This window comes from Papilio machaon, chromosome 4 (genome assembly GCF_912999745.1).
Source record: "Papilio machaon chromosome 4, ilPapMach1.1, whole genome shotgun sequence".
NCBI lineage: Eukaryota > Metazoa > Arthropoda > Insecta > Lepidoptera > Papilionidae > Papilio > Papilio machaon.
The window spans coordinates 3216465-3241461 of NC_059989.1; the positions used below are offsets into that span (position 1 = coordinate 3216465).

At 37.8% G+C, this 24997-nt stretch overlaps 1 protein-coding gene across 1 annotated transcript; it reads left to right on the top strand.

The window, feature by feature from the left end:
- Nucleotides 1-7286: 7286 nt before the first annotated feature.
- On the top strand, nucleotides 7287-24072 carry LOC106718472 (chromobox protein homolog 7). Its single transcript, XM_045686944.1, has 3 exons — nucleotides 7287-7424; nucleotides 8024-8427; nucleotides 22746-24072. Exons 2-3 carry the CDS (start codon nucleotides 8359-8361, stop codon nucleotides 23568-23570), a joined length of 894 nt encoding a protein of 297 aa, XP_045542900.1. The 5' UTR covers nucleotides 7287-7424; nucleotides 8024-8358; the 3' UTR covers nucleotides 23571-24072.
- Nucleotides 24073-24997: the final 925 nt, after the last annotated feature.

Here is a 24997-nt window from a genome sequence, read left to right on the forward strand (position 1 = left end):
CTATAAAGAATCATAAACTTTTTTGTCGTAGAGTTAAAGGCGTTCCATTATTTATGATTTGTTGGCGGCTAATTATAGATGATGATGTATTGTTTAAACTTAGTTTTTGTTTATTGTCTTCTATCGTTCCTTTTGTCGCTGCTTACCTACCTAACCTACAATTCTAGAATTGTTTTATTGCGCTATTTGTGGTTTTTAAATGGATTCCACAATAATTTCTAAAGTTAAGGACATTTATTGCACAAATTATAAAAAAAAACAATTTTTTAGCTGATTATTTCTTTTCTCACAATACTATTAGAATTATGACTTATTTTCATATACTAAAATTGTAAAAAAAACAAAACCTATATTTTATTCTAATCTATTCTTAAAAAATATATACACGTTACCTTACACAATAAATGAAAAATTTTCAAATGTGTGCTTTAAAAACCAAAAATGTAAAGGAACCAATATGTACTTATATTATATAGGTATATGTGCAATAAAATATATCTATGTACCTACTATTGAATTAGGATGTCCACCTCTATAATATATAAGTAAGGCCCTTCGTATACAAGGAAAAATAAATCTACTAAACCCGGCGAGCTAAGTCGCTAAGAGACGCAATACAATGTCAGAAGTTCGTACACAGCGCGATGCCAACATTTCTTTCTGTCATCGCCACAGAAAGTTGCTCGGAACCTTCGAGTATATGTCAAGATCGTTGTGAGAAAAACGCTGAAAATTAGATCGCCATCTTGAAAAATGCAGCAACTGCGAGCAAATCTTTACATGAGACATGTAGTCGCTACACTGATCTGAAAGGCGACTCGCATCGACGAAGTGCGCGCGACGCGATTCTGCTTGACGCGAGACGCAACCTTACAATGTATTATGTTGCATTTGTGTACGAAGGGCCTTTAAGCACAAAAATACATAATATTTAGAATTAATTTGGAACCCCAATCTTACATACTGTGCACACTATAGATATCAATGTAAGGTCCGATCCTCTCCGATCTTAAGACATTATTTCTTATCTCTCTACCAAATAAACGCGAAAAAATCTGAACCCAGAAAAAATCCATAAAGTCCGCTTATGCGAAATATAGTCTCTTCAATACCTACGTTTCATTACAATTTATGTCGCTTTTTAATAAAGGTCTAGAATGTCAGAGTAAACCACAAAAATACGTAATATTTAAACTCTCGATAACAACGGAATAAAATAAAAGAAACCTTTATTGCTATTAAAGAACAACAATATTAAAATACAATATTACAAGATCAAAACTTAAGGGAGGAGCGTGGCTAGCTGCATGCGTATATCTTCGCAGGTGAGTGTCTCTGATGGGTCGACTGCTGATGTAGGAAAGCTCCTGCCACCGCATCTGAAAATCTAATTGTTATTTTGAGCCATCATAACGTTTGATTCTTATTGTATAGGTAGGTACTATTGGTTGGATAATGTATTCCATGCGTTTTTGCGCGGACTATCGCGCTCGCCTGCGGTGTACTAATCAGCCGCATTAACGAGCTCTCCTTTTTCCCACTCCTTATATCACGTTGGCTGAATAATGATAGGGTGCGGAGTAACGTACTTCGTAAGCCTGATTCCTTTATATTCCCATATGCAATCTTAAGATCTTTTCTTATTAATTCTTTCGCTTTATGAAATAGAGTAAGAATAGGAAGATGCCATTCAATGGTACAAAATTTTATTAAAACACACGTTTAATTAACGTTTAATTTAATTAAAACACAAACAGACGTTTGCTACGTTTTTCTAAAGTGTTATGGCGCATTACTAATGTAAACGGCAACACTGTCCGCCATGTTGCTTTTAAAAATGTCAAAAAAATTCAATTGTGTGTCAAAAAATAAACTATTTATGAATAATTCAAATTTAAATGTAAATCAAATAAACCATTTGCGCAAACGCAAAACGAAGAATTAATCCATTTTTGCATAATTTTCGGTGAGTACTTGAAGTTACTTCTGAGGAGTCAGAAACACCTTTGCCTATCATCATTTACCAAGAAATATTTAGACATCTTTCACTCATTGTAATGCTGTAAATGTTACTCATTCATTGAAATATTCTAATTCATGTTTATAGTGCGAAAAGCGAAGAATTACAAATATGTCGACAGTGATAGTTTTTCGTCCGATTGAGTATTTTGTCTTCAAAGAAATAGGGAACGGTCTTTGTATTACATCATGTCGTTTTTCTGTTACATCGCCTAATAAAGACTAATATTAATATAGTTTACATTTTGTGAGGCAATTTGGAAAGTTTTTTTACTCATCAGCAAAGAGCAGTCCCGCGCGAAAGTTGGAGATACATATCGGCAAGATTAATTGCCTTTTAAGCGTTCTCGGACACGTCTTCCTGCGTCGAGCGCTGATAATTATCTGGTCTCGGATCAACCGACATGCGGTCACTTCGATGCCTTATTAGGCAATCGCACAGACAATAAAGTATAACTTGAAAGTTTATATCAAATGTAAAGTTTGATTTTTACACTTGATACAGTCTTACTTAATATTATAAGTTCGAAAGCTTGTACGTACATATGTAGATACCGGTGTTTGTTACCACGTCCCTCCAGAATGGCTGAGAGGATCTGGATGAAATTTGGAACAATTTAAATTGATGCCTGAGGGAAAAGCGTATATTGTGGGCGAAGTCCCGGTATCGGCGAGTTAAATGTAATGTACCTAATGGAATTATACTCACAAAAGAGGTAAGTACATGGCGGTTATGTTTGTTGAAATGTGTTTGGGATTTTTAGAATAGAAGTAATCGGTGTGAAATGTGAAAAAAGTCTTAATATGTAAAATGCTAGAGGTAGCTCCCACCCGATATTAGCAACTCAGCTTTTGATGGGGAAGATGTTATCGTATTCCACGGTAAGTGTCCCCCTTTTATCCTTCTTCCTTGTAAAGAGAAACTAAATCTATAATTTATCATTGAAAATAATACTATTTGAATGTAGGTATACCATAATTTAAAAAAAAAAAACTAACAAATTTTAAATTAATATTCAAAATTATCGACCCGATCGGAGTTACCAAAGACCCAAGTCAAGTCAATAACCCGATAATAAAATAAACACGCCAACGTCACAAGCCTCCGAGGCAATACTAAGTGCTAAAGGCTTTCGTAAAGCGAACTCGGCGCTCGGACTAATTACATATTGAATTTTAAGACTGATGGACTTATGTTAAATACAACTTGTTAAGGCAAAGTTGTGAACCAAAATATCAAATGTAAATATATATAAATAAAAAATAGCTAAAGAGAAATAAAAATAACTGGAAAAGTGAAATATCATAATGGCACCACGTTTTGAATTTGACGTTGCTTTATTTACTTAATTCCGGCGTTGAATCGAAACGAGATATAAGTAAAATTAAAAGGCCACCCATAGCTAGAGCGCCGGGAAGACCGCACTCAACGCCTTTTTATGACTGGCCGCTTTAAGTCCGAAAATACTTTATTTTATAACGACCTTTGATGTTCCGAAATAAGTACTTAAATGTATCTCACGTTTTAACGGAGATGTTTTACGGACAAAGAATTGATCCTTTAAATTATCGAATATATAAATGATCGGTTGTGATGTTTCGTTAGTTTATAATAGGATGGCTCTGGCGGCGCGCACTCGTACTGTAGGTACAGCAGTCGCGGTCAAATTTAAGTTTGCTAGTTAGCTCCAAGTGCAAGTAGCGCGGTAGCGTAATTTCAAACATATGCTGTTATATGACGATGTTCACAGAAAACGCGCGGGCGCGGGTGACAATTGCAATCATATGAAGATATATGGAAGTGTTTACTCGCGATGTCAAGTTTAACCGGTTTGAACTGGTCGACTGCGCAAACGCCTAGCGGCTATGTGAACACGCGCCCGCTCCTGCGCCCGCACCCGTTTTTGTGCCCGCGCTCGCACCCGCGCCTGCTCCCAGAGATATGAACAAGCACTAACTTTAACTAAGAACCTTCATAAAACAAACGCTAAAATAAAAACTGCAATATTTATCTACACTTGATTTCATATAAAACGGGCCTATCAAAGTATATAAAACACAATAATTTATGAAGGTACCTATATTTTCCTAAGCATAATAAACTGTTAGCATTAAAAGAAATATATACTATCGTATTTAATAGCATTACCATAAATGTTTTATTATCTTGTCATGTTTTATCAAACAATTAACACTCACGATAACAATAATGTGTGTGTATAATATCGTAGACACGTTCGATCGCTCGTTCTGAAATTGTTTTCCTTTTAAATAATGAATCTCCACTGCCGAAACATGTATAGAAAAATCAAATGATGTCCCTCTCCCTCTTATTCTCCGCGAAAAACAAAGAAAACAATTGAACAAAATGTTATACAGAGGTTTAGGTAATGTTATCTCACTGTTAGAGAACGAAACAAATAAATGGAATAGGAGAAAACAAAAGAAGAAAGTTAAAACATAATATAATTCTGCAAAATTAAACGAAGAATGATTTTTGTTTACAGTAACAATTAATTTCTTTGTACATACTTATAATATGTCAAACGAGCAAGCGGCCACTTTGATTCGCCGCCTAAGCGACCGCCGTCCGTGACATCCGAATTTGCAGATGAGTTGTCTTGCCTAGACAGAGACGGGGAGGCGCAGAATTAATGGCGTAATCTTTGTTTCATCAAGGAGATGACAATATGTATAAATACAAGTTACACAGCAGTGGGAACCCATTGAAAGAATATGTGAAAGCAATGCGCGGTATGAAATCTTCGTTCAAAATATTATAATGACGTGGACAAAATGTTTGAATTGTCAATTGTTTCACGACTGAGTCATTTCAAGTAGGCACATATCATACCGGTGACTCAATAATATCATCTGAGACGTCTTATTATAAACAATCAAGCAATTGACAGAGGTTAAGAAGTCAATCCGCTCTATTTGAGCTTTAAGACCCATCGTACACAACGCAAAGATAAGCGTCTTACTCAATATAAATATTTAGTTTCTAGATACGTACACAGCACGGATCAACATTTCTATCTGTAATAGTCTAAAGAAAGTCGCTGGCAACTTATTAGTCAAGATCTTTGTGAGAAAAGTCGCTGCGATTGCGTAGTGTCAGTTGACATATAGTTGCTGTACCTATACTGACCGAATAGACGACTGGCGTCGACGATTCAACGTTGTGTGTGAATACGCGCACAACACGATCCTCAGATGCATACAATATTGGTTTCTAATATTTACGTTGCTTTGTGTACGAATTATTTAAATATACCTACAAGGTAAAAGAAAGATCAACTCTGTGATCGACTTCTTTGATTCGAATTCGCTGTAATAAGTGAAATCTATGCTTTGCACTTGCGAAATCTCTAAATAACTAGAGAAGAAGTGATTTCGTCTTAGGAGCGTCACTCATAGTGATTGAAAAAACTTGACAGAGGTAGAGCTCGTAGCAACATTATCTGCTGAACGAACAACCCCGACCGACGCAATACCACAAACACACAGAAGACAACCGTGAAGTGTATTCTGGAAGCTTCAAGACTTTTTTTCTTTCCCACTTAACATGTTTTGGACGAGGCCATTGATTGTTGCCGCTTTCCGTCGACAAACAAAACACGGTTGTAGTTTTACATTCTTCGACTCAGTGCTATTTACAGTAGGTACGTTTGTTTCTTTTCAATTTACATAGAAATGCTTACATAATTCTTTGCGAGTGGTTCACATTGGATTATGATGGACTTGCACCAACTAAAACATAATGTTCTTCTCGGTCCTGCGTATTTATCAGATTTATAGAAACGCTTTCACACACATCCGCAGCCCCATATGTGTTAGTCTCCAAGGTAGCTTGCTCGCTGCTCCGGAAAATCGCGCCACCACATCAAGCGTGATTTCTTACGCGGCCATTCGATTATGGTTGATAGATTCTTAAGAATATGAACCATAGAAGTCAGTCAAATAGCTTTTTCAACAGCGAATCTGTTTTTAAATCTTTCGCCCAATTGAAGATAGATAAGTAGCTGCAAGAAATATTGTATTCAACAATGAATTAGTCCAGTTATCTACGTGTAAGTTAGTTGGTTGCAGCTCGTTACTACGCATTGATAGGACTTATATTGAGGTCGTGGGTTCCCTGGTGGTACCTAAACAATCATAAACATCTCTAAAAATACTAATTGTTATCTCTATTGTGGTGTCTATTTTCTCAATTAGGTTCTTAAGTCTTACGAGACCAACAGATAGAGCGACGACTGAGAGAAAGAAGTATGCGGGATAGACGCTAGCTCTCCATGATATGTTACAGATTGTCGCAATTTTGTATAGAATGTAGAATAGATCTTTATCTATTCTGTCAATCGTCAGGCGGAATCGTAGGTAACTGGAGTACCTGGAGAATTGTATATAGGTACCTACCTGAGATTAAATAACGACTGGATCTGATCTGATTTGCGTCGGTTATTACAAAAATCTATGACGTAAACATTGCTTATTATCGTAATTTTGAGAATGTAAGCATTACAGATTAGTGAAATTACAGCGCCTATGAAGCTATATATTTGAAAGATGGTTGTTAATATTTAAAATTTGAGATATTTTTAAGCCTGTGAACTGTAAAAAACATCTCAATCATCTCTCATTTCCAGTCACATAAGAAAAATATATAAAAATGTAGAGATTCGCAATAAAATTAAGATATTATTCAAGAGACAGTGCCACAGTGCATAAATTAAAACCAGTTTTAAATCGAATCTTGTTGATTCTAAGGTTATAGTTATAATATACTCAGCAACCAATATTTCAAAACGTGCCGCACAAAAAACACAAGCGGTATCCATCCGGTCTATCTATCAAACGTGTCGAAACGCAAGCTGGGTGTATTTATCGCGCCGTATCTCCCCGCGGCGCAGGAATAAATAAACGGGTGAGCCCGGGGACCCCTCGTACAGCCCGACAATACAAAATGTCCGTTTATTTTTCTATATGCGAGCCTCGCGCCAAAAAACAAAGCGTGTGCGAGCCGCGCGGCCGCCGAGTGGGACGCAGCATCGGCGGCTCGCTCGCACGACGCGGGCGGGGCGCGCGCTCCGGCGGCGTCATTGGTCCTCGCGGCGCATCGCCCGCCGCCCGCGCCGCGCGCCCAATCCGCGCCGCCGCCGCTGCGCCCGCCGCACTCCCCGCACTCGCACCGCACACACCGACCTTTCACGAATGCCGAACCGATTCGATACGACCGAAAATGCCTTAGTTACTTCACGGCCGCTCCGTTGGCTGGACGTTTCGATGTTTATAGTGTGACGATCTAAAAACCTGTTTCCGTTTTGTCCTGGACCTAATAAAATTATCAGAAGTGGATTTTGTGCATGTCTACGGAAATTAATCGAGCCATTGCCACCATACAGGTATTTATCTTGATAGTTTCTTATTATAACACAGTATTAAGGTAGCTAACATCGCACTGTATAAGAATAATTCGTCAGAGTAAACGTAAAGTTGTCCTATCGCGATATTAAGCGGACATGTTAGTGCCGGATAATGGAACGTAAAAGCGGTGTCCTCGTAATCAACGTAGGCCGGGCGCGGCACGGCAACGTCGCGCGTAAATAATAGGGTAGGCGCACGGTGCCGGTACCGCGGCGGCAGCTGGCGCGGAGCGGCAACGTCGCGCGCCCGCCGCCGTACGCCACCGCGCGCCGCGCGCCTCGCCCGAGCGGGACGCAATATACCTACTGCGCCGCCAAGTTCAATGACGAAGACATTCGTCTTGCTTACAATCATACTAAAACGTTTAAAATACTATCTTCAAATATTCTGACAATGCACATTACTATGCGACTATCTGTATTTTTATATCATACCAATTTATACTTTCTGTACGAATACACAAGTTGATATCAAATATCAATTATTATTTCTCTTTAATTTCTAGTACAATTATGGAAATATAGAGTCCGATTGCGAGCTGAAAATATTTAACCGCGCGATGAAAACTTGTTTACAGATATCGAGCGGTTGTTTTTAAACAAGTAGCGCTCTCTGTCGGCGCTCTGCGAAGCGAGCGGCTGCGGGACGCGGGGCGGGCGCTGCCGCCGCCCCCGGCTTCAGTTCGGCTGTGACATCGTGGTGTGTGGACGTGCTGCCGCGTGTCGCATCCGAGCGCCGTTTCGCGCGGCAACTTTGAACAGTGACAGCATTAAAGAGTGTATTGTGTGCATAGAATGTGTGTCGGATTGCGGTGCTCTACAAATTGGATGCAGTGAATAGGATCACTATTGGATTGCAGTGTATATTCTGGATTTGATTTTTGGACGTTACGCACAAAGTCACAAACTGGGGATGCATAAAATGGAGCTCGGCGACAGCGTGTACGCCGCCGAGCGTATCATGAAGAAGAGGATTAGAAAGGTGAGCTTTGTTTCGTTTTTTCGAAAGCGAGCGCTGTGACTGAGACGGGTGGTTGCGAAACTCACGAGACCACACATCATCCCTTACTACATAGTGCGCAATAAACAAATCGTTGCCATTATAAAATTTGCCGGTTTCAGTGTATATGAAACCTATTAATGTGTTTAATGTAGTAAATTAATTGGTGGAATAAGTAGTTTAAAGAAATAGTTGGTGACGATTTGTTTATAGACGAATTACTGAGTTTTTCTAATAATTCCCGTGTAATAGCATGTTGTGCCGTAAACTTGAGTTTCTTTGGATGCATGTGGATGCAAGTCGCTTGTTTGTACATAATACATTGCATGGTATTCTAATTTAGATTTTGTGCATTAATCCTGTCATTGTAAACCGGCCGGCAGCTGTTCGGAAATTATCGCAAGGGTTTTGGTTCCTTTTGACGCATGCTTTGGCCCTTATTATTACCGGGTCTCCCCTTACGGTCGGGTCTTACGTTGAGACGCGGAGGGCAGCGGTGAGAAATTCGATGCTTCTTTTTAAATGATGCCCTTCTTGAGATCACATTGACAGTAAACAAGTTGGGGCATTGAGGTCTCGAAGGGTAACATGTCATTGTAGTGCCAGTGTTTTTTTTTATTTCTTGCATGTTTTGTCGTCCCATTGTAGTAGACTGTTAACAAAATTTATTGCGTTTCAATTTCCTGATTATTAGTATTCTGATAGAGCAAGAGATTTTGCACAATTTTTTGATTTGAATTTATTTTATATTTTTATGTTCTTGTTGATTTTTCTTTACAGTTATCAACAAATCTATAGTTTGATCGTCGTCGTGTTAATTACTATTGTTTGATTTATATACGATACTGTTTTTTTTAAAATAGTTTTTACTCTGTACGATAATTGGGGTGGGCAGAAATTGTTTATTGTTGTAATTAATGATACACAATTCGAACCGTACCATCTAGCTCTAGTAGGTACCATATAGTAATTTTTTTAGTAAAAAAAGCAAAGTAAATATGTAGTTAAAAATAGCAAACTCCGTCAACATTGCAATTTAGCTTTTTAAAGACTTCACACTTTCAATTTTTTTTATCCTACAGCTTAATTTATAAAAAATTTGTTATTAAATTCAAAATTTACAAACTATATCCATAATAGCAATATTGGATAATCTGACTCAAACATGGAACGAATATTTTGAGTGATGCGTGTGACCTATGTTTCTTGATACTTGAAACAGTTTGTAAAGGAAACAGGTTTTGACGCTGCAGTTAGTTGACGGGTGGGCGTATTCGTGTTGCAGTTAGCCTACGATTAGTGGGCAACGCCCTACAACACTTGCGGTACGTCAAAACTGTCTCAGACGAACTTCAAGTGCAAGTCCTCGTAGTTAATAAACGCTATGATGCTATGTTCAGACTGTTTCTTAGACGTTATTTTAATCATTTTGAGACTTGAAAATAAATCTACTAATATACAATAGTGTTTATTGTACATTTATTTATGTGTACGAAAGTTAACGGCTTTAGAAATAGACGAGAAATATAATATGTAGTAATTTTTTAAGTCATCATTTTATCTTATAAAAGGTATTTAGGGAAATTCATTTTATGCAATAAATCAAGTTAATCAAGAAAACATGAATCGTAATGAAATTATGCGTGAAACTTATATCTATTGTAGGTGGATAGTTTGCAGCTCTGAGTATTACCACTGTTATAATAAAATTTATCCATTATACATGTACATATAATATGTTACTTAAAAGGGAAAAAAGAATTATTTCATACAACAAGTTTGTATTAATACATTATTTACAATATTAAATGTGGAGGTAAAAAAGGTATAGAGGAAAAATCTATTTGGCATAGAAATGACAACCAATTAGCTTAGTGTTAGATTCATAAGCCTTCATTACTATGTCAATCCGCGGCCTAAAAGTTTCCAATGGCTTCACTCTAGCGCTCGTGTCAAATTTAGGAAACTTCTTGTCGTTGTAATGTAAACCTGGAAATATTACCTACGGGACATAAAAATAAAGTTGAATTTACTCTGGTCGAAACTCGTCGGGCATGGCCTAACAAATGTATTGTTCAAATTCAAACCTTATAGCATATGGTCGTAAAGTCTTTATTCGTTTCTATTCCCTGATCAGTATGGGTAACTCCTACAGAGCGCTGTGGCCCTGGTATCTCAGAGTTAACGCGCCAGTATTCGGCTTTGACCGAGCACATGTTGTAGGGCGCATGCGCCCCGCCACTCCAGCCGACCAATCAGCGTCGAGCAGTCTCAAACCGGCCGAAAATATCGTCAAGTACATTCTGAATACTGATTGTTTAAAGTCCTTTAATGTCATTAATTGAGGAAATTGGAAAAATGACGTTCATTACATTTGATTATTTTCATTACTAGCTTCTTGGTATTATAATTGCGATTGTGATTGGTGTGTTCTGATCTTGTTCTAGTTCAACGATTGATGGTTAGATGGCGCTTTTATAAATACTTGAAATATAGTAAAGATATTTTTTATTTTATTGATATGTAAGCTACAAAATGTAATATATTGCAGTACCTATTATTATTTAAAAACTGCCCAATAAGGACAAAAAAGAATTTGTTAATTAAGTGAGTAGTAAGTTTTCAATACCTTTTTATGCATATTATAAAGAAAAACCTTACAATATGAAACACTTTGAAAGTGGTACAAGGCTCAAATTCTCTATAAATAATCTATTGACAATGCATGACCGTAATTTTATCCGGTTCTACATCGGAAGAAGCAAAAAACAACTTCACGGAATAAGACATCTATAGAGTTGTCTCTACACTTTTTTTACGTTACATTAAATAAAACTTACGCTAAAAATCTATTCTAGGATACAAATAAACCATAAGCAGCATTCATGTTCAGACTCGTCAATATAAAATGGTCTTATTGTTTATTACTTTGTCACAAAAAACAACTAAACTCTTATCATTCCATATAATATGTATTAAGGTAATTAATTGACATAGCTTTTAAAGGAACCATAAATTATTTTATATTGTAAGTTATAAAAATATACAAATAGGAGCAGAAGTGAATGTTTTGAAGCGAATTAAGATATTTAACAAATTATAGAATATTTAAATGGAATCCGTAATTTAGTAAATGATAAGACAATTTTTATAATCATCATTATTATTTTCAATGTCAATAAGATTTATTTTCCGACTTGAAATATGTAAATATTAAAAACTAAAATAATAAAAGTAGCATGACGTCTCAATACATGTCGTTGTTCTAAACACACTTTTAACTAAGGGCTTATATACCGGTCTGTAGGTACTTGCCACCCCTCCGGAACATAAAACGTTTTTTCTATATGAAGGGCTCCCCTTTTATATTTAGAAAGCATGCTTTACGCTGCGATTATTAGAGCGGTGAATGGGGGAGACATATCGCAGCCCCCACACAATTAGAGCCCCCTCTGTAATGTCAATCTTACAGCGTGCGCATTCCGTTAGAACAACACTCGATGGAGAATATTTTATTTAAATTAAAAATCTACATTTTACGCGTAAGATATTAAAAACACGTACCTAGAAGACACTCCATATTAAGAAGACCTATGTTTTGTATTAATTGATTTTTTTATGTTTGCCGAAACAACTTGTGTGCTCTTGTGATGTGCTCTGTGTGGTTTTAATATTACGTGTTTCCGTGACATGAGACTTAAATGCAATGACGTCAGAACTGCGGTGTTGTCTAGGAGTATTTTATCGGATTGGTAGAGAAGTACAAGTAATAAGTTTAGTAGCTTTTGAAAATGTGGGATAAGTTGGTGGGGGGGCCTGATTGCCCGGAAACAGCTCATTTCACAGAAGTCCCATGTTAGTCCACGCGTAGTAACTTAGCTCCGATGTGGTAGGTAATGCTTTAAAAATACGCTTATTAAAATGCACAACGATTTTTCGTTGTATTTTTATACAGTCCATATTTTGTGGTATTAAGCATAATAAACCGGCTCTGCAAATCCTATAAGTAGAGTTTGTGATAGTTATGGAGCATAGTTTTAAATAAAAAATCAGATTTTTTTGTTTAGTTTTTTTAAGCTTCCCACAAATTGTTCTTTCCCGCGAAATATCGCCGCATTAGTACAAGGCGAGCATAAAAAACGCGGAGATGTCGCTCGGAGTCATTACCGCAACAGCGGCAGCGGCGCGCCGGTCGTAATGCCGCACGCGTTATTATGTAAATATGAAACGAAAGGAAAGGTCGGGTGTTTTTGTGGCTGCATTATCTGATGCAGATAGCGATTGTAATTAGTGGCGGATATAGAGGCAACGGGCGGCGCAGGTGGACTGTTCCCACGTCATGCTCTCCCAGTACAATTTACTTTATTTCACTTTTTTTTCAGTATTTTTTTTCACCTTTGAAGCGAAAAAATATGTAAAAAGCGTAATTTTTATTTGTCGTTCGTAACTTAACAGTTGATAAAAAGATAATTTTTGTTGCCAATTAACTGCAGCAAAAGTTAAGTATAATATTGTTGAGAACAAGAGCACTTGTTGCGATTAAATATATAAAAAAACAGCTATAGTTATGGTCAATATGCATTACTTTAATCGCGAATTTCGTAGGTATCGTTTGCTTAGATTATGTTTCCCTGATATCAAAATATTAATATCTTCTGACTGTGATAATAACATTACTTAAAATAACCAATACAATAACAATGGAATGTAATCAGGGACGATGTTGTGGGGAGGGTGGGACAGTGCTGGGATGTCCAGGGTGAGGTGCCCCCTAGCGCCAACCCCCGCCCGATTGCGTTTTGTTTTTTCCCTTCATCCTTCATAAATCCCATATCTGGCGACCGCCGCGGGGTCTAATCCCACTTAATTGAGTTATTAGTGACATGTTTATCTTTGTGAATAAAATTAGAGAGGTGTCAGTCAAATTAAGGGTGCGTTTGTTGATAACGACACGAAAGATTTACTTTAAGAACTATCGTGTAAAAATCTTTGATAAATTGGAGAAAATTGCCGCTTCTTAATAGGTTACTTTCCCGTTACTCTTAAGCCATGTTAAAGCATATACTTTTTCATTTCATTACGATCATATCTTTTTTGATTCCCAGTAAAAAAAATGCATGTAGCTGTAATTTTTATCAACTTTATAAAATGCGTTAATATTCAATGATCCTCCGTGCACAACGGTGTCGAATCATTAATTCCTCTCCTCGTGAATGTTTCTATGGAAATCTTGTATTAGTGCCGTTAGCAAACAACGGGTCCCCTCGCCACTATTTGCCTTGCCTGGCCACAAGTGGCGTAAGACGAGGGTCCAAGGGCCTTTTGTATTCAGAACACGAGAGGTACCTTCTGATCCTGTAATTTGTTCAAATAAACCTCGAGTCAAGTCGTCGATGAATATTTGTTAGTCGAATGTGTGTCAAAGTGTTAATATTGACAGTTACCACACGTATATGTTCAGTTCAAAGTGCTTATGCTACTTTCTACACAGGCCTTTATTACAAATGTTCGTACGATTGGATTGTTAATTGAATTAAGAAATGAAAACTCATCACAATAAATGCTTTCTAACTTTTTATATTTACATCTTTGTATATCAAATTGAGTCTCCGTTAACTTGTCGTCCATCCTTAACAATGCACCGATTTAATTGTCGATTCGGTTTGTTCGATCGATCGTGTCGTTGACCGTTTAGTAGCTAACTGCTGATCGTAGTGGCTTCACTGTTGCTACCCTAGTGACGATCCACGAAATTAACAACGTACCGTTCACAATTTGTCTTATTACTTGTTAGTAGTCTAAAGAAATGTTGCATACATGGGACGCCCATTTAACCATTGCGATAGACATAAAACGATCGGTTCTACCAACGTAACAAGGACGATAAACCGTTCTGTCAGGCATGAACATTTTTTTGTCTGTATGAATCTGATAAAATGTATCGAACTGCGTCTACGCACGCAAAACTAATTAAGCTTAATCGAAGCACCTAAATAAACATCCGTTTCGAAATCATCCGTGAACTTTTAATTCGTTTCACAAAAGGCGGCTAATATATTCCGTAATTCAATTAACACCTCTCGTCGTTAAAGTCTATCAATCCCCTGAACATAATCAACACGTTTCACTCGAGCCGCGGCCGAGCAGCGACTGACGCCGTCTACCAATACTGCATCATGCGTCTCACGGCCCCCGACCTGTTTGCCTTGTCTCGCGTATCGGTTTACTCTTCGCACACACAGCATGGAATTGCTAGCGCGCACACCGCCGCGCGTTTATACTCTCCTGGTATTCGATTTACGAAAGAAAACGTGCAACGAGTATCCTCCACACAAAAGAAAAAATATTTTTTATAACGTTTTGCATACAAACTGAAAACATACGAACTGAAAATTACTTAATGAACAGTTCCAATTCACAGATGTGTTTATTACCAAAGCATAATGCATTCGGATAATATTTTTGAAGTTTAGAAAACTAAACTTAAACCTTAGTTTGTTCTTTTAAAGTGGTTTATCATGCTTATTATAACTACAACCAGTTCCTTTCCATAATCTCGTATTGCTTTCTAGTTCGTTTACTACTAATTTCACAGAACCAGAAACTACTTAGCAGTTAGCAAACTTTGTGGCATACCTAGACGATAACTATGCAATAATCGAGGAACGAATGCCGAGACACGTCACGTCCGCCTTTGCGGAGGTCCGAACGTGTCTCGAATGTTAACTACTCATAAAGTACTATGTAGTAAGTTTAAACTATGCGCCATGCGAGTAGAGACTGCGAAGGTCTGCACGCATATCTATTTCAAGTATCCGTTTCTATTTGGCTTTGCATTACCTACTATACTCTACGAAATTTAAATAAAAATTCAACAAACAACAAGACAGTTTTAAATTTAAATTGATAGAAGGCAGTGGTAGGCTCGTTATTGCTTCAATCGCTTTGGCTGATGTGACGAGATTCACCGACATTTTCCACCACCCTCCCACCCTAACGGATTATTTCTAGAGCCCTTTTAACGCCTGCCGAGGGTAGATTTAGCTACGAAATTAAACGGAACAATTGAATAAAACGATTCTGTACTGTCGCCGGCTTCGAATTAAGATCCATTTTGCTTGTAACATGAAATCCAAGATATTAAAAAATGCCAGACTATTTTGAAATGCTACACTTTTCTAGGAGTATTAATTACGCTAGTTTTCTGCAAAAAATATCCATAAATATGTATGGGATGGATCGTATTGTGTGTTTTATTTTCCAGTTATTAAAGGTAGTGTGTGCCGTCCCGCCGGACAATGGCGGCCACGCGTCTGTTGTATCAAACAATCGTCTGTAGAGTGGACTGAGTTATTATCTATACAGTGAATACAATAACTGAGCGATGCTCTGACTGCCCCTCGCATACCGACACATTAAACAATCAAACGTGCCCGCTATCGTAATGATGGAATGTTTCATTATTGCCTTTATTTATGAGCAGACGGTGACATTTTTATTATAAAATATTTTACTAATAAAAGTGTTGCGAAAAGTTTAGAATAGATGAATGAAACGAACGTTCTTTTGAGAATTTATGTATCTACCTATTACCTTAACAATTATACAAGGTTTTCCTTAGCTAGATAATTAATTCCATGGCGATCACCGCGGAAGAATTTAAAATGCGTACCAATAAAACATTTTGATCGTTTATTTAGTTACATGTAGGGAAATAAAATCTTTATAGGCCACAAAGTTTCGAAAGGATGAATGATTTTTTTGTACATAAACTTAGAAATCTGGGTGGTCTTTTAAACAATGAGTTCTTTGTACCTACCTATATAAAAATCTTTCCATCTGTTATCCAAATATGATATGCTATGAGTCTTTTTCTTCTAATGTCAAGCTACTCTTATAATAATGTATACTTTCTCATATTTTGACAAAACTGACAGACTCTGTTTTGGAAACTAATGACGGAAGCACATCTTATCTCATGTCACCTATTCGCCTTGCGAGTTCATTTTAATACATGAAACTGTATTGGCACTGAAAGTGCTAAAAATACTTCAAGTTTCGTAAAGAGGACCTTTGTTCAATAAGATTCAAATAAATATAATATGTAGTTTAGAGTGGACATAAGGCCTACTTTTCATCAGACAATTTTTCAGAACCCAGTACCTATTGTGATAGAACCAACGGAAAATAGTAGATGAACTGCCAAGACTGTGGTAGACGCCAGCACAACATCTGTTGCACGAATTGGTTGGCACGCCCGGTGAAGTAGAAGCAATTCCTAATTTTAGTCTTCTTTCCTTTCTCACTATTTTCTTATAAAGAAAGTATGGGAAAGGGTAGTAGATTTGACGGAGAAGGGGAAATACTCCCTTTCTGTGTTTTCTCCTCTGCCGATTAAAGATAGGCATCTGCAATTGCGGATGTCTACCTATGGGCAGCGGTGAATCCAATATCGTTCGTCGTTTGCCATTTAATATAGAAAAAAAGAAACTTATCACAACACATATCCGATGGGATTAAGATAACTTTCTTGCGTCATTTCGTGTGTCCGATATGACGTGGGTGTTTATAAAGCTGCAGATATCTCTTTCTAATAATACACAACTGCAGTTTGTATCACTAAGCCATTAAAATAACGATTTGTTCACGTTGTTGTGCTCGTAAAATATAAAGCTTAGTCATAGTTACACAATAGATAATACAGCTCGTTATCTTTTTGCATTAACAAATTATAAATACGGGTTACAGCAATATGGTTATTTTCTATGGGTTTCGATGATGATGTCTTCTCTCTCATTCTCCTTCAGAAAATAGAGTAGTTATCACGACATTAGAGTTTTACGATTATAGTCAAAATATACATCCTGTTTTCATATAAATTTTAAAATTTCGTCTAATATTATAAGACGTCTCAATTTTTATTTTAATTACTAAAATAATTAGGTTTTTGTCACGTATTTTGGTTCAAAGTTTCCATAACTCGAATAAAGACTTTCACACGTTAAAGTAATTTGAGAGGATACGTGTTTTAACGGGCGATCGGTCCCTACGGGCAGGTTTGAACCCGAGTCATTTGTCTGAATCCCCACCCTGCCGCATCCCCTTCGCCGACCGAAACCACCCCCGCCTGCTCGCCAGCCCGACCGGCTCCCGGCCGGAGTGTACGGACAATTCGACAGCTTTGTAAATAAATTTATAGTAAAGCAACGTTTAAGATTAACAAAAACTTGCAATCTGTAAACACTAAAAATGTACCTAAACGTTTTTGCATAATACAGATTATACAAAACACGTGATAAATAATGTTGGTTAGAAAAGAAACTCTTATGATAAAACTGTTTAGAGGCGTAAAAGTTAGATAAAGATTTATAACTTTACACAATGTAACAAAGTCGTAATTTCGTAAATATTGTAGCTAATTATTTATAAGTAGATTAAAAAGCGAATGAAATACTAACACTATACCTACATTACAATCAAAATACTTGTGATGACAAAGAGAAAATTAAAAAAAAATTGATTCTACCACATTCTGCCAAAAACATAACACACATTATTGGTACCATGATTTCTGTCTAATTCATACAGTAGTAAGTAAATCTTTAATAGTTTCAAATGTTATTCGTATAACTAGCTAACCACGCAAGAGTCTCGCTTAGCGTCCTCGTCGTGGCCGGTCAATTATCGCGTAGTTGGCGCGCGGCCAACGCGACTCCTTGTTAATTACCCCCCGCACCCGCTCCGCCAACCCGCCGCGTCTCCACCGCTTTGAATTGTTCCGACGCGACGTCTCGTTCTCTGTAGATAATCACAGGATGTTCTTTTTTTAGCATCGTTTTTTTACTCTTACTACTATTTTAAAAACCTGGACAAGATGTAAGAAGAATATTGCAAACTTGTTTTCGTCTGTAATAATGAGTGAATCGAAAATAATATTTATGCCTGATGAAAAATGGAGTAGTTTTTAATCACTTGATGTTCATTTTTTCCGTCTCTTTATTTACTTTCGTAATTCATGTTGTTGCAGAGATTACGTTAATTAAAAATAGAAACTGCCACTAGTTTTGCCTCATAACTTTGTTATTTCGTTTAGAAATGTGTATTGAATTTGGAAAACCAAAAAGCGTTCACACGTATTTGGCTACACCACTAATTTCGCTTTATTCACTTGCTCGTGCAAAATTCTTTTTATAAAGTCCAGAAAACCCAACGATATCAGACATCTCGCGCCCGCTTCTACTTAGCTCACACAATCCTAAATTGACAAACTAACACGTTCAATTTAAATATATTCATGGGACCAATTTTTAAATACGCCGTTACCACATTCACAGCACAAGTGATTTATTGAATCAAATAGTAACCGTTTATCTTGACTATGCGGGTTGCATAAATGCTTATTTAAATCAAGTGATAACTGTAGACCCCGTTTTTAGTTAGTTATTCTAACAACTTTTAATATAACCCTAGCAGTACCTATCTGTTTATGTTTTCCCTATTGATCACACGTTTACGAATTTTGTCAGTGTTTAGTAAAAAAAGTACAATTTAAATACGATATAATCTGTCATACGTTAATAGTTTCTTTTCACGATAATCAAGAAACATGTGCATTGCAAATTAGTCATTAAATTATATTTTCGCGTTATCGCGAGATAAGAACTAAAATAGCCATATCATATACCTACTACAAGTTATCGCTATAAAATTTATAACGAAAATATATTTTTAGGTAATATCAAACCTAACTGTCACACTACCAAAATAACGACTTAAAATTCTTTACAAACTTCCTTTAAATTCAACACTATTGTAAAAAAAACGTAATAAACGGTAACCGATGAAATTTTCAATCTAAAATTCTCCAATCTCGAGCCTAAGTTACGAGGGACAGATCTAGACATTGTTTTGGAAAAATAAATTCATCTGGAGATTAAACAATTTTGTATAAATTACGAAATTAAGCAAACCATTAAGCAGCCGCATTAGAAACAAATTTTCATAAAATTTAAAAACTAATAAAACTGATAAAGAGATATAAAAACTATATTTGCAATGTGTCGGCTGTGAATACTCATATTATAGTAGACTAGCTGTCGGCCGCAACTCCGTCCGCGCAGTATTTAAAAAACGTAATAAGTAGCCTATGTGTTCTTATAGACTATGTTCTACATCTGTGCTAAATTTCATCAAGATTCGTTAAACCGTTTCGGAGATAAAACAAACATCCATCCGTCCATCTATCTAAACATTCGCATTTATAATATTAGTAAGATAGTACCCGTTAAATATTAGTAGCCTAGTAACTACCTAATACTAGATAGTAGATAATACTCAGCCATGTTCAAGCTGTTACTATCGTCCATTACCCTAATCGAAGCTTTACCAAGTCTGCCATGTTTTAGACATGTATACATCGACAAAGATATCTGACCCGGTGGGCATATCAAACAAAATTACGTACGTAAGCTCACTACCGCCATCCTGTCAACGTCAAAAAAGTATCACAATATCCTTTTCGTATTATAGCTGTCAAGTCATGTTTTTTGTTTTATTCCATTTTCTATTCCCATGTTTTACATGATTTCTGACAGAAAAAACCGCGACAGCAGCGTCTCGTCGGCAAAGGCTCAGATATCCTCGTTGGACTATATAATTTTTTTCCCACAGATCTATGAATTTTTAAACAAAAGATCACATTTTAAAGGCAAGCAGAAAAAAACAAAGGCCTCAGTTTCGACTCGTCTGCATCGCGTTCTCATTAAGAAGAACTGTTGCATTTTTAAAAACAGCAGATATTCAAAGTCACTCGAGTATGAAACCATTGTTTAATATAACTGTTACATTTTAAATTAAAACCGACCTTTGTATTTCGCGGTCAAGTCTTAAGAGAATCTATCTATAAAATAAACTCTTAAAATGTGAAGTGCTTTAATCGCTAGTCATATTATTCAGACTGTAGAAAAAGATTAGGTTCGCAGTTAACATTTGAGGCACAACTACATTCTTACTTTTTTCAAAAGAATCTAGTGGTAGGCAATTTACAGGAGTAGTTTTATGATTATTTCTTTCGGCAGACAAATTATTTACTATCGGCAAAACCTTATTTTATAGTTGTAAGGAAAACACATGCTTAACATGTGAATTCCGCAGTGTACAGGATAAAAGTACAAAAATTGTATAAGAAAAGATTTTTTTTATAATTAATCTGTATGTCACTAATTACTAGTGGCTTCCGATCAGTAATTGGCGTGCAGAAAGGCGAGCGCGCGGTCCGCCCATGGCGAGATTATAGCCATCGGATACACCATAGCCCGAACTACGCCCCATTTGAACCATTCTGTACTTTAATGCATTGAGATAGAGGCGACAGTAGCAGCGCTTGTAACGTGGTGGGAGCGACCGGGTGTGGGGCGGGCATGGAGGGGGGCGGGGTGCCCCTCCCCCGGCGCGCCGCCGCCCCGCAGCCCCGCCCGTCGCCCAATCGCTGCGCTCCGCCCGGCCGACCTCACCTTGCCCACACGGCCCCACAAACCTTTTTTATTTTTTTTTCTTTAAAGTTTAAAATATGAGTAAATTTATTAGTGTTCAGTTTACTACAATTACACTGAAATAGTAGATTTATTATAATGTGGTTAATTATTACTCATTATTTTAGTTTTGATTTGATATCTAGATATTTTAAATTAGCATATTTTTACACAAAATTTACTTTTATAAGTTCGTTGGGTTAAAAACTCCCAATCAATAATGAAATTTCTATTATGGATTAGTATGGTAACTCAGATTAATAACTCGGACAGTTCTTTTGTCGTCTTATAAGTCTTTACGTTAGGAGTAAGATACCTACAATATCTTCATAAAAGTCAAGTTCTTTTTCGTATAGGTCCCTGATGAAACGCATAAAACGAATATTGTATACAAGCTTTGCGTATATCGCGTAGCGCGCGCTCGGTACACACAATTTTGAATCGTCGACGCAAGTCTTTTTATTCGGTCAGTAGGTACAGGCATAGCGACTACATGGCGAACATGGATTTGCATAAAATGTCTAGGTACTGTATAGATTTGGTCCTTCATCTTGAAGATCGCGGTGTCTTCTCACGACAATCTTGAAAAACAGGAAGCGAGCGACTGACATTGGTGATCAAAATGCCGGCGATTCGTAGCTGTGTACGATCTTCTATAACATTGTATTGTAAGTCGCGCTTAACAGCTAAAATCGCCAGGTTTCAAAGATTTACGTAGACTTGTGTAAGAAAAAAATTCAATGAAACTACCTGTTTGTGACGTCGTCCCGTCCGGTTTTTCCATTTTCATTGGGAAATTGAATTTTTCCACTAACTTTTTATTGTAGAAAATAAATTTATTAAAATATTAAATCGCCGCGACAAAGTTACGTCGTTCTCAACGCACTTTCACGGCGTCCTTTGTAAGCGAAACCAATGAGAGGAGAGGGTTTGAAAAGCTCAGCCCACCCGCGAAAGGTCCATAATGCCATCTTTGTCTTGCGATACGCAACCTTATAGTAAAGACATAGAGTAGAATTTACGTCGCTTCATTGAAACGTATTGAAATGGGGTCCCCCTAAGGAATCGGGGTCTCATATTAGAGTGGTTCATGTTTTATTTTAACGAGGGTGCTACAGGTGTCGGCACAACGTCCTTTTGCAATGAAATTGGATTGTTGGAGTAAGTTTTTAGCTGTGACTTAAAAATTCATACTACCAACTTGAAGTAAGAGAATACAAATAAAGCAGATATTTACACAATTTACTCGAGGTACATTTTCAGTTACAAAAATATTTTATTAAGTTTGGCTTTTGTATTTTTATCAGGCAATTAGTAGTTTTGCTTGTTGCATGCGCGGAATAACGGTGCTCGCCTATGGTGTTGTTGCGGTGAGGGTTCAGGTTCGATCCCGGGGGAGATAGCCGCCAGCTGACGGCGCAGGTGGCCCCGCGCCGGGCTCGCTAACACTGAACGACCTGCTACTCACTTTTTACCTTTTCGTTTAAATAATGACTGACCTCTACAATGTCAAATTATTTACTTTTTACCTTATTGTGGTAATCGAAATAAGCTGATGAAAAGAAGTTGAAGCTGATGGTACACTTGCTTAGTGAATTATATTTAATGTAATCAAGTAACCTTTCTTTTGTAAGTAGGTAATTGAACATCGCACATAATTTGCACGGCAATGCTTAACCCCCGTGACGAGCCGTGCGACCCAGTCACGTATCGACGGGCCCGGCGCGCGCTCGTGTTCGCTCATATTCACTCGCGACTCTCTGCTTTCAGAACAAAGTGGAGTACTACGTCAAATGGAAAGGCTGGAAGCCAAAACACAACACGTGGGAGCCCGAGGAGAACATCCTCGACCCGCGACTCATCCAGAGCTTCGAGCGCGGCGAGGAGCAGCGCCGCCAGGGCAGGAAGCGGGAGCGCGAGCACTCGCCCGTCGAGCGGCCGCGCAGCACCTCCCCGCCACCGCACCCGCCGCCCGGCAAGCGCAAGGCCGAGGTGCTCTCGCGCGAGTCGGGCAAGATCGGCGTCACCATTACCATGAGCCCGCCCGCCAAGCGGCACGACGCCAAGCCCAACGGCGCGCGGACCGCGCAACACGCACCGCCGCCGCCCGCCGCGCCCCCAGGTGGCGCGCCAGCGCCCGTCTCCCCCGCAGCGGAGGCCGCTGCGCCACGCACCGGACCTCGTCGCCCGCCGCACTCTCCCGAGGAGGCGGACGCGCACACGCCGCCGGAGCGCGAGCGGCGCGCCGACCGCACCGACACGCAGCCCACCGCCGCCGCGCCCGCAGAGCCCCGCGGCGCGCGTCCTCATCCGCATCCACACCTGCCGCCCGCCACGCCGCTCACAGCACCGCCAGCCGTACCGCCCGCCGCACCGCTCGAAGACGAGGACTCATGGGGCGAGGGCGAGGCGGCGGCCGCACCCGCACCTCCGCCGCGCCGCGGTGCCGCCTTCTGGCTGTCGCGCTCGCCCGTCGCCGACCAGATTTTCATCACGGACGTGACAGTCAACCTGCAGACGGTCACCATCAGGGAGTGTCGCACCGAGAAGGGCTTCTTCAGGGCGCGCGAGACAAAATCCCTCGACGTCACGTAAGCCGCGGAAGCTTTCTAACATTGTACAGATTTAGGTAGCTAGTATTTATTTAGTCTGTAATTTGATTATACGACGCGTCGACGTAACCCCCATTCCTTAACGTGTAGGCCTAACTGAGGGCGGGGGCGGGGGCGGTGACCGCACGCCAGCGCCAGGTACCTCATGCGCAATAATTACCACCAATAAGTACATGTGAATAGGCAAATTATTGTCAATTGTTGAAAATAGATATTTTATTATATTTGTTAAATTAATAAATACCGGCTGGTCGATGAAGCTTCCAGTGAGCACTTAACTTATTGCTCTGTATGTTTGTAAATTAGACTTTTTATTGATACAAAATAGTAATACATATGTAATTGTAGTACAGACGAAGATAACGACCCTTACCTGTTTTATTTATGCATACAAAATATCTAGGAATACAATAACATCGAATTTTTTAAGTACTGTACAAAAGTGTTTGTTCTAGTGTCACATTGGCGAGATTTATATTGTAAATATGTGCATAATTATTGTATAAACTGGTTATATTGCTTTAGCATCTCTTTTATTATACTCTCTTACACTAAGGAGTCTGATTTTTAATATAGAAATAACTAACTTACATTGTACAAACTATTCCATTATAGAGTTCATTGAAATCTATTTTTCTAATGAAAACCTTTGTAAATCATTTTACTTATGTTAATAAAATATATGAATCTCTATTCCTCATTTAATTAGGATATATTATAAATGTGATTAAATGATAAATTGTATCTAACTCCTTGAGTTCTTTTATATGACGTGAATCAGCCAAATTGAGTTTTCACTGCCTTGAAACTTGTTATAAAAGCATACTGTTATTTCTAAATATAATAAGAGAAATGACAATATGTTTTTTAAACTTGTTTTAAACAGTGAAAACCCGCAATATAACAATGAACTTTTTAATTTCAATGTATTTGAAATACAAATTAATTTGTTTACATTCTTTTTTTTATTTTGTTGTTGTTATTTATGAGAGCTTAATTTTAATGTACCCTACATTATGTACAATGTGAACTTTATATAGCAAAATTGAATGGACCATGTTATGTGATAATTTGTGTTAAAGAGTTGGAGAAAATGATTTCATTTTATATATAAGTGCATGGTTTTCATTTTGATTTTTTTAACAATTAGATGTATTTTATTTATATATCATACATTGTAAATATTAATATGAAGTTTGTACAATATTTTGTTGGTTTTAATTACATTTTTCTATCTTATTTTTTATTATATATTTTGCTATATAAAGTATACATTGTATTTTTAAGTATTAAGTTATTTATCTATCCTTAACTTGTGCGATATTCTGTTTAGACAAAGTCTATAGTAATAATAAATTCATGATATTAGATGACAGTCTTTGATGTTTTTTTACTGTGGATTCACACTGA

Coding starts and splice junctions, on each gene's coding strand:
- LOC106718472 (XM_045686944.1), top strand. CDS start 8,359: ATGCATAAAATGGAGCTCGGCGACAGCGTGTACGCCGCCGAGCGTATC. Junction 8,428..22,745: donor TGAAGAAGAGGATTAGAAAG/GTGAGCTTTGTT, acceptor CTCTGCTTTCAG/AACAAAGTGGAGTACTACGT.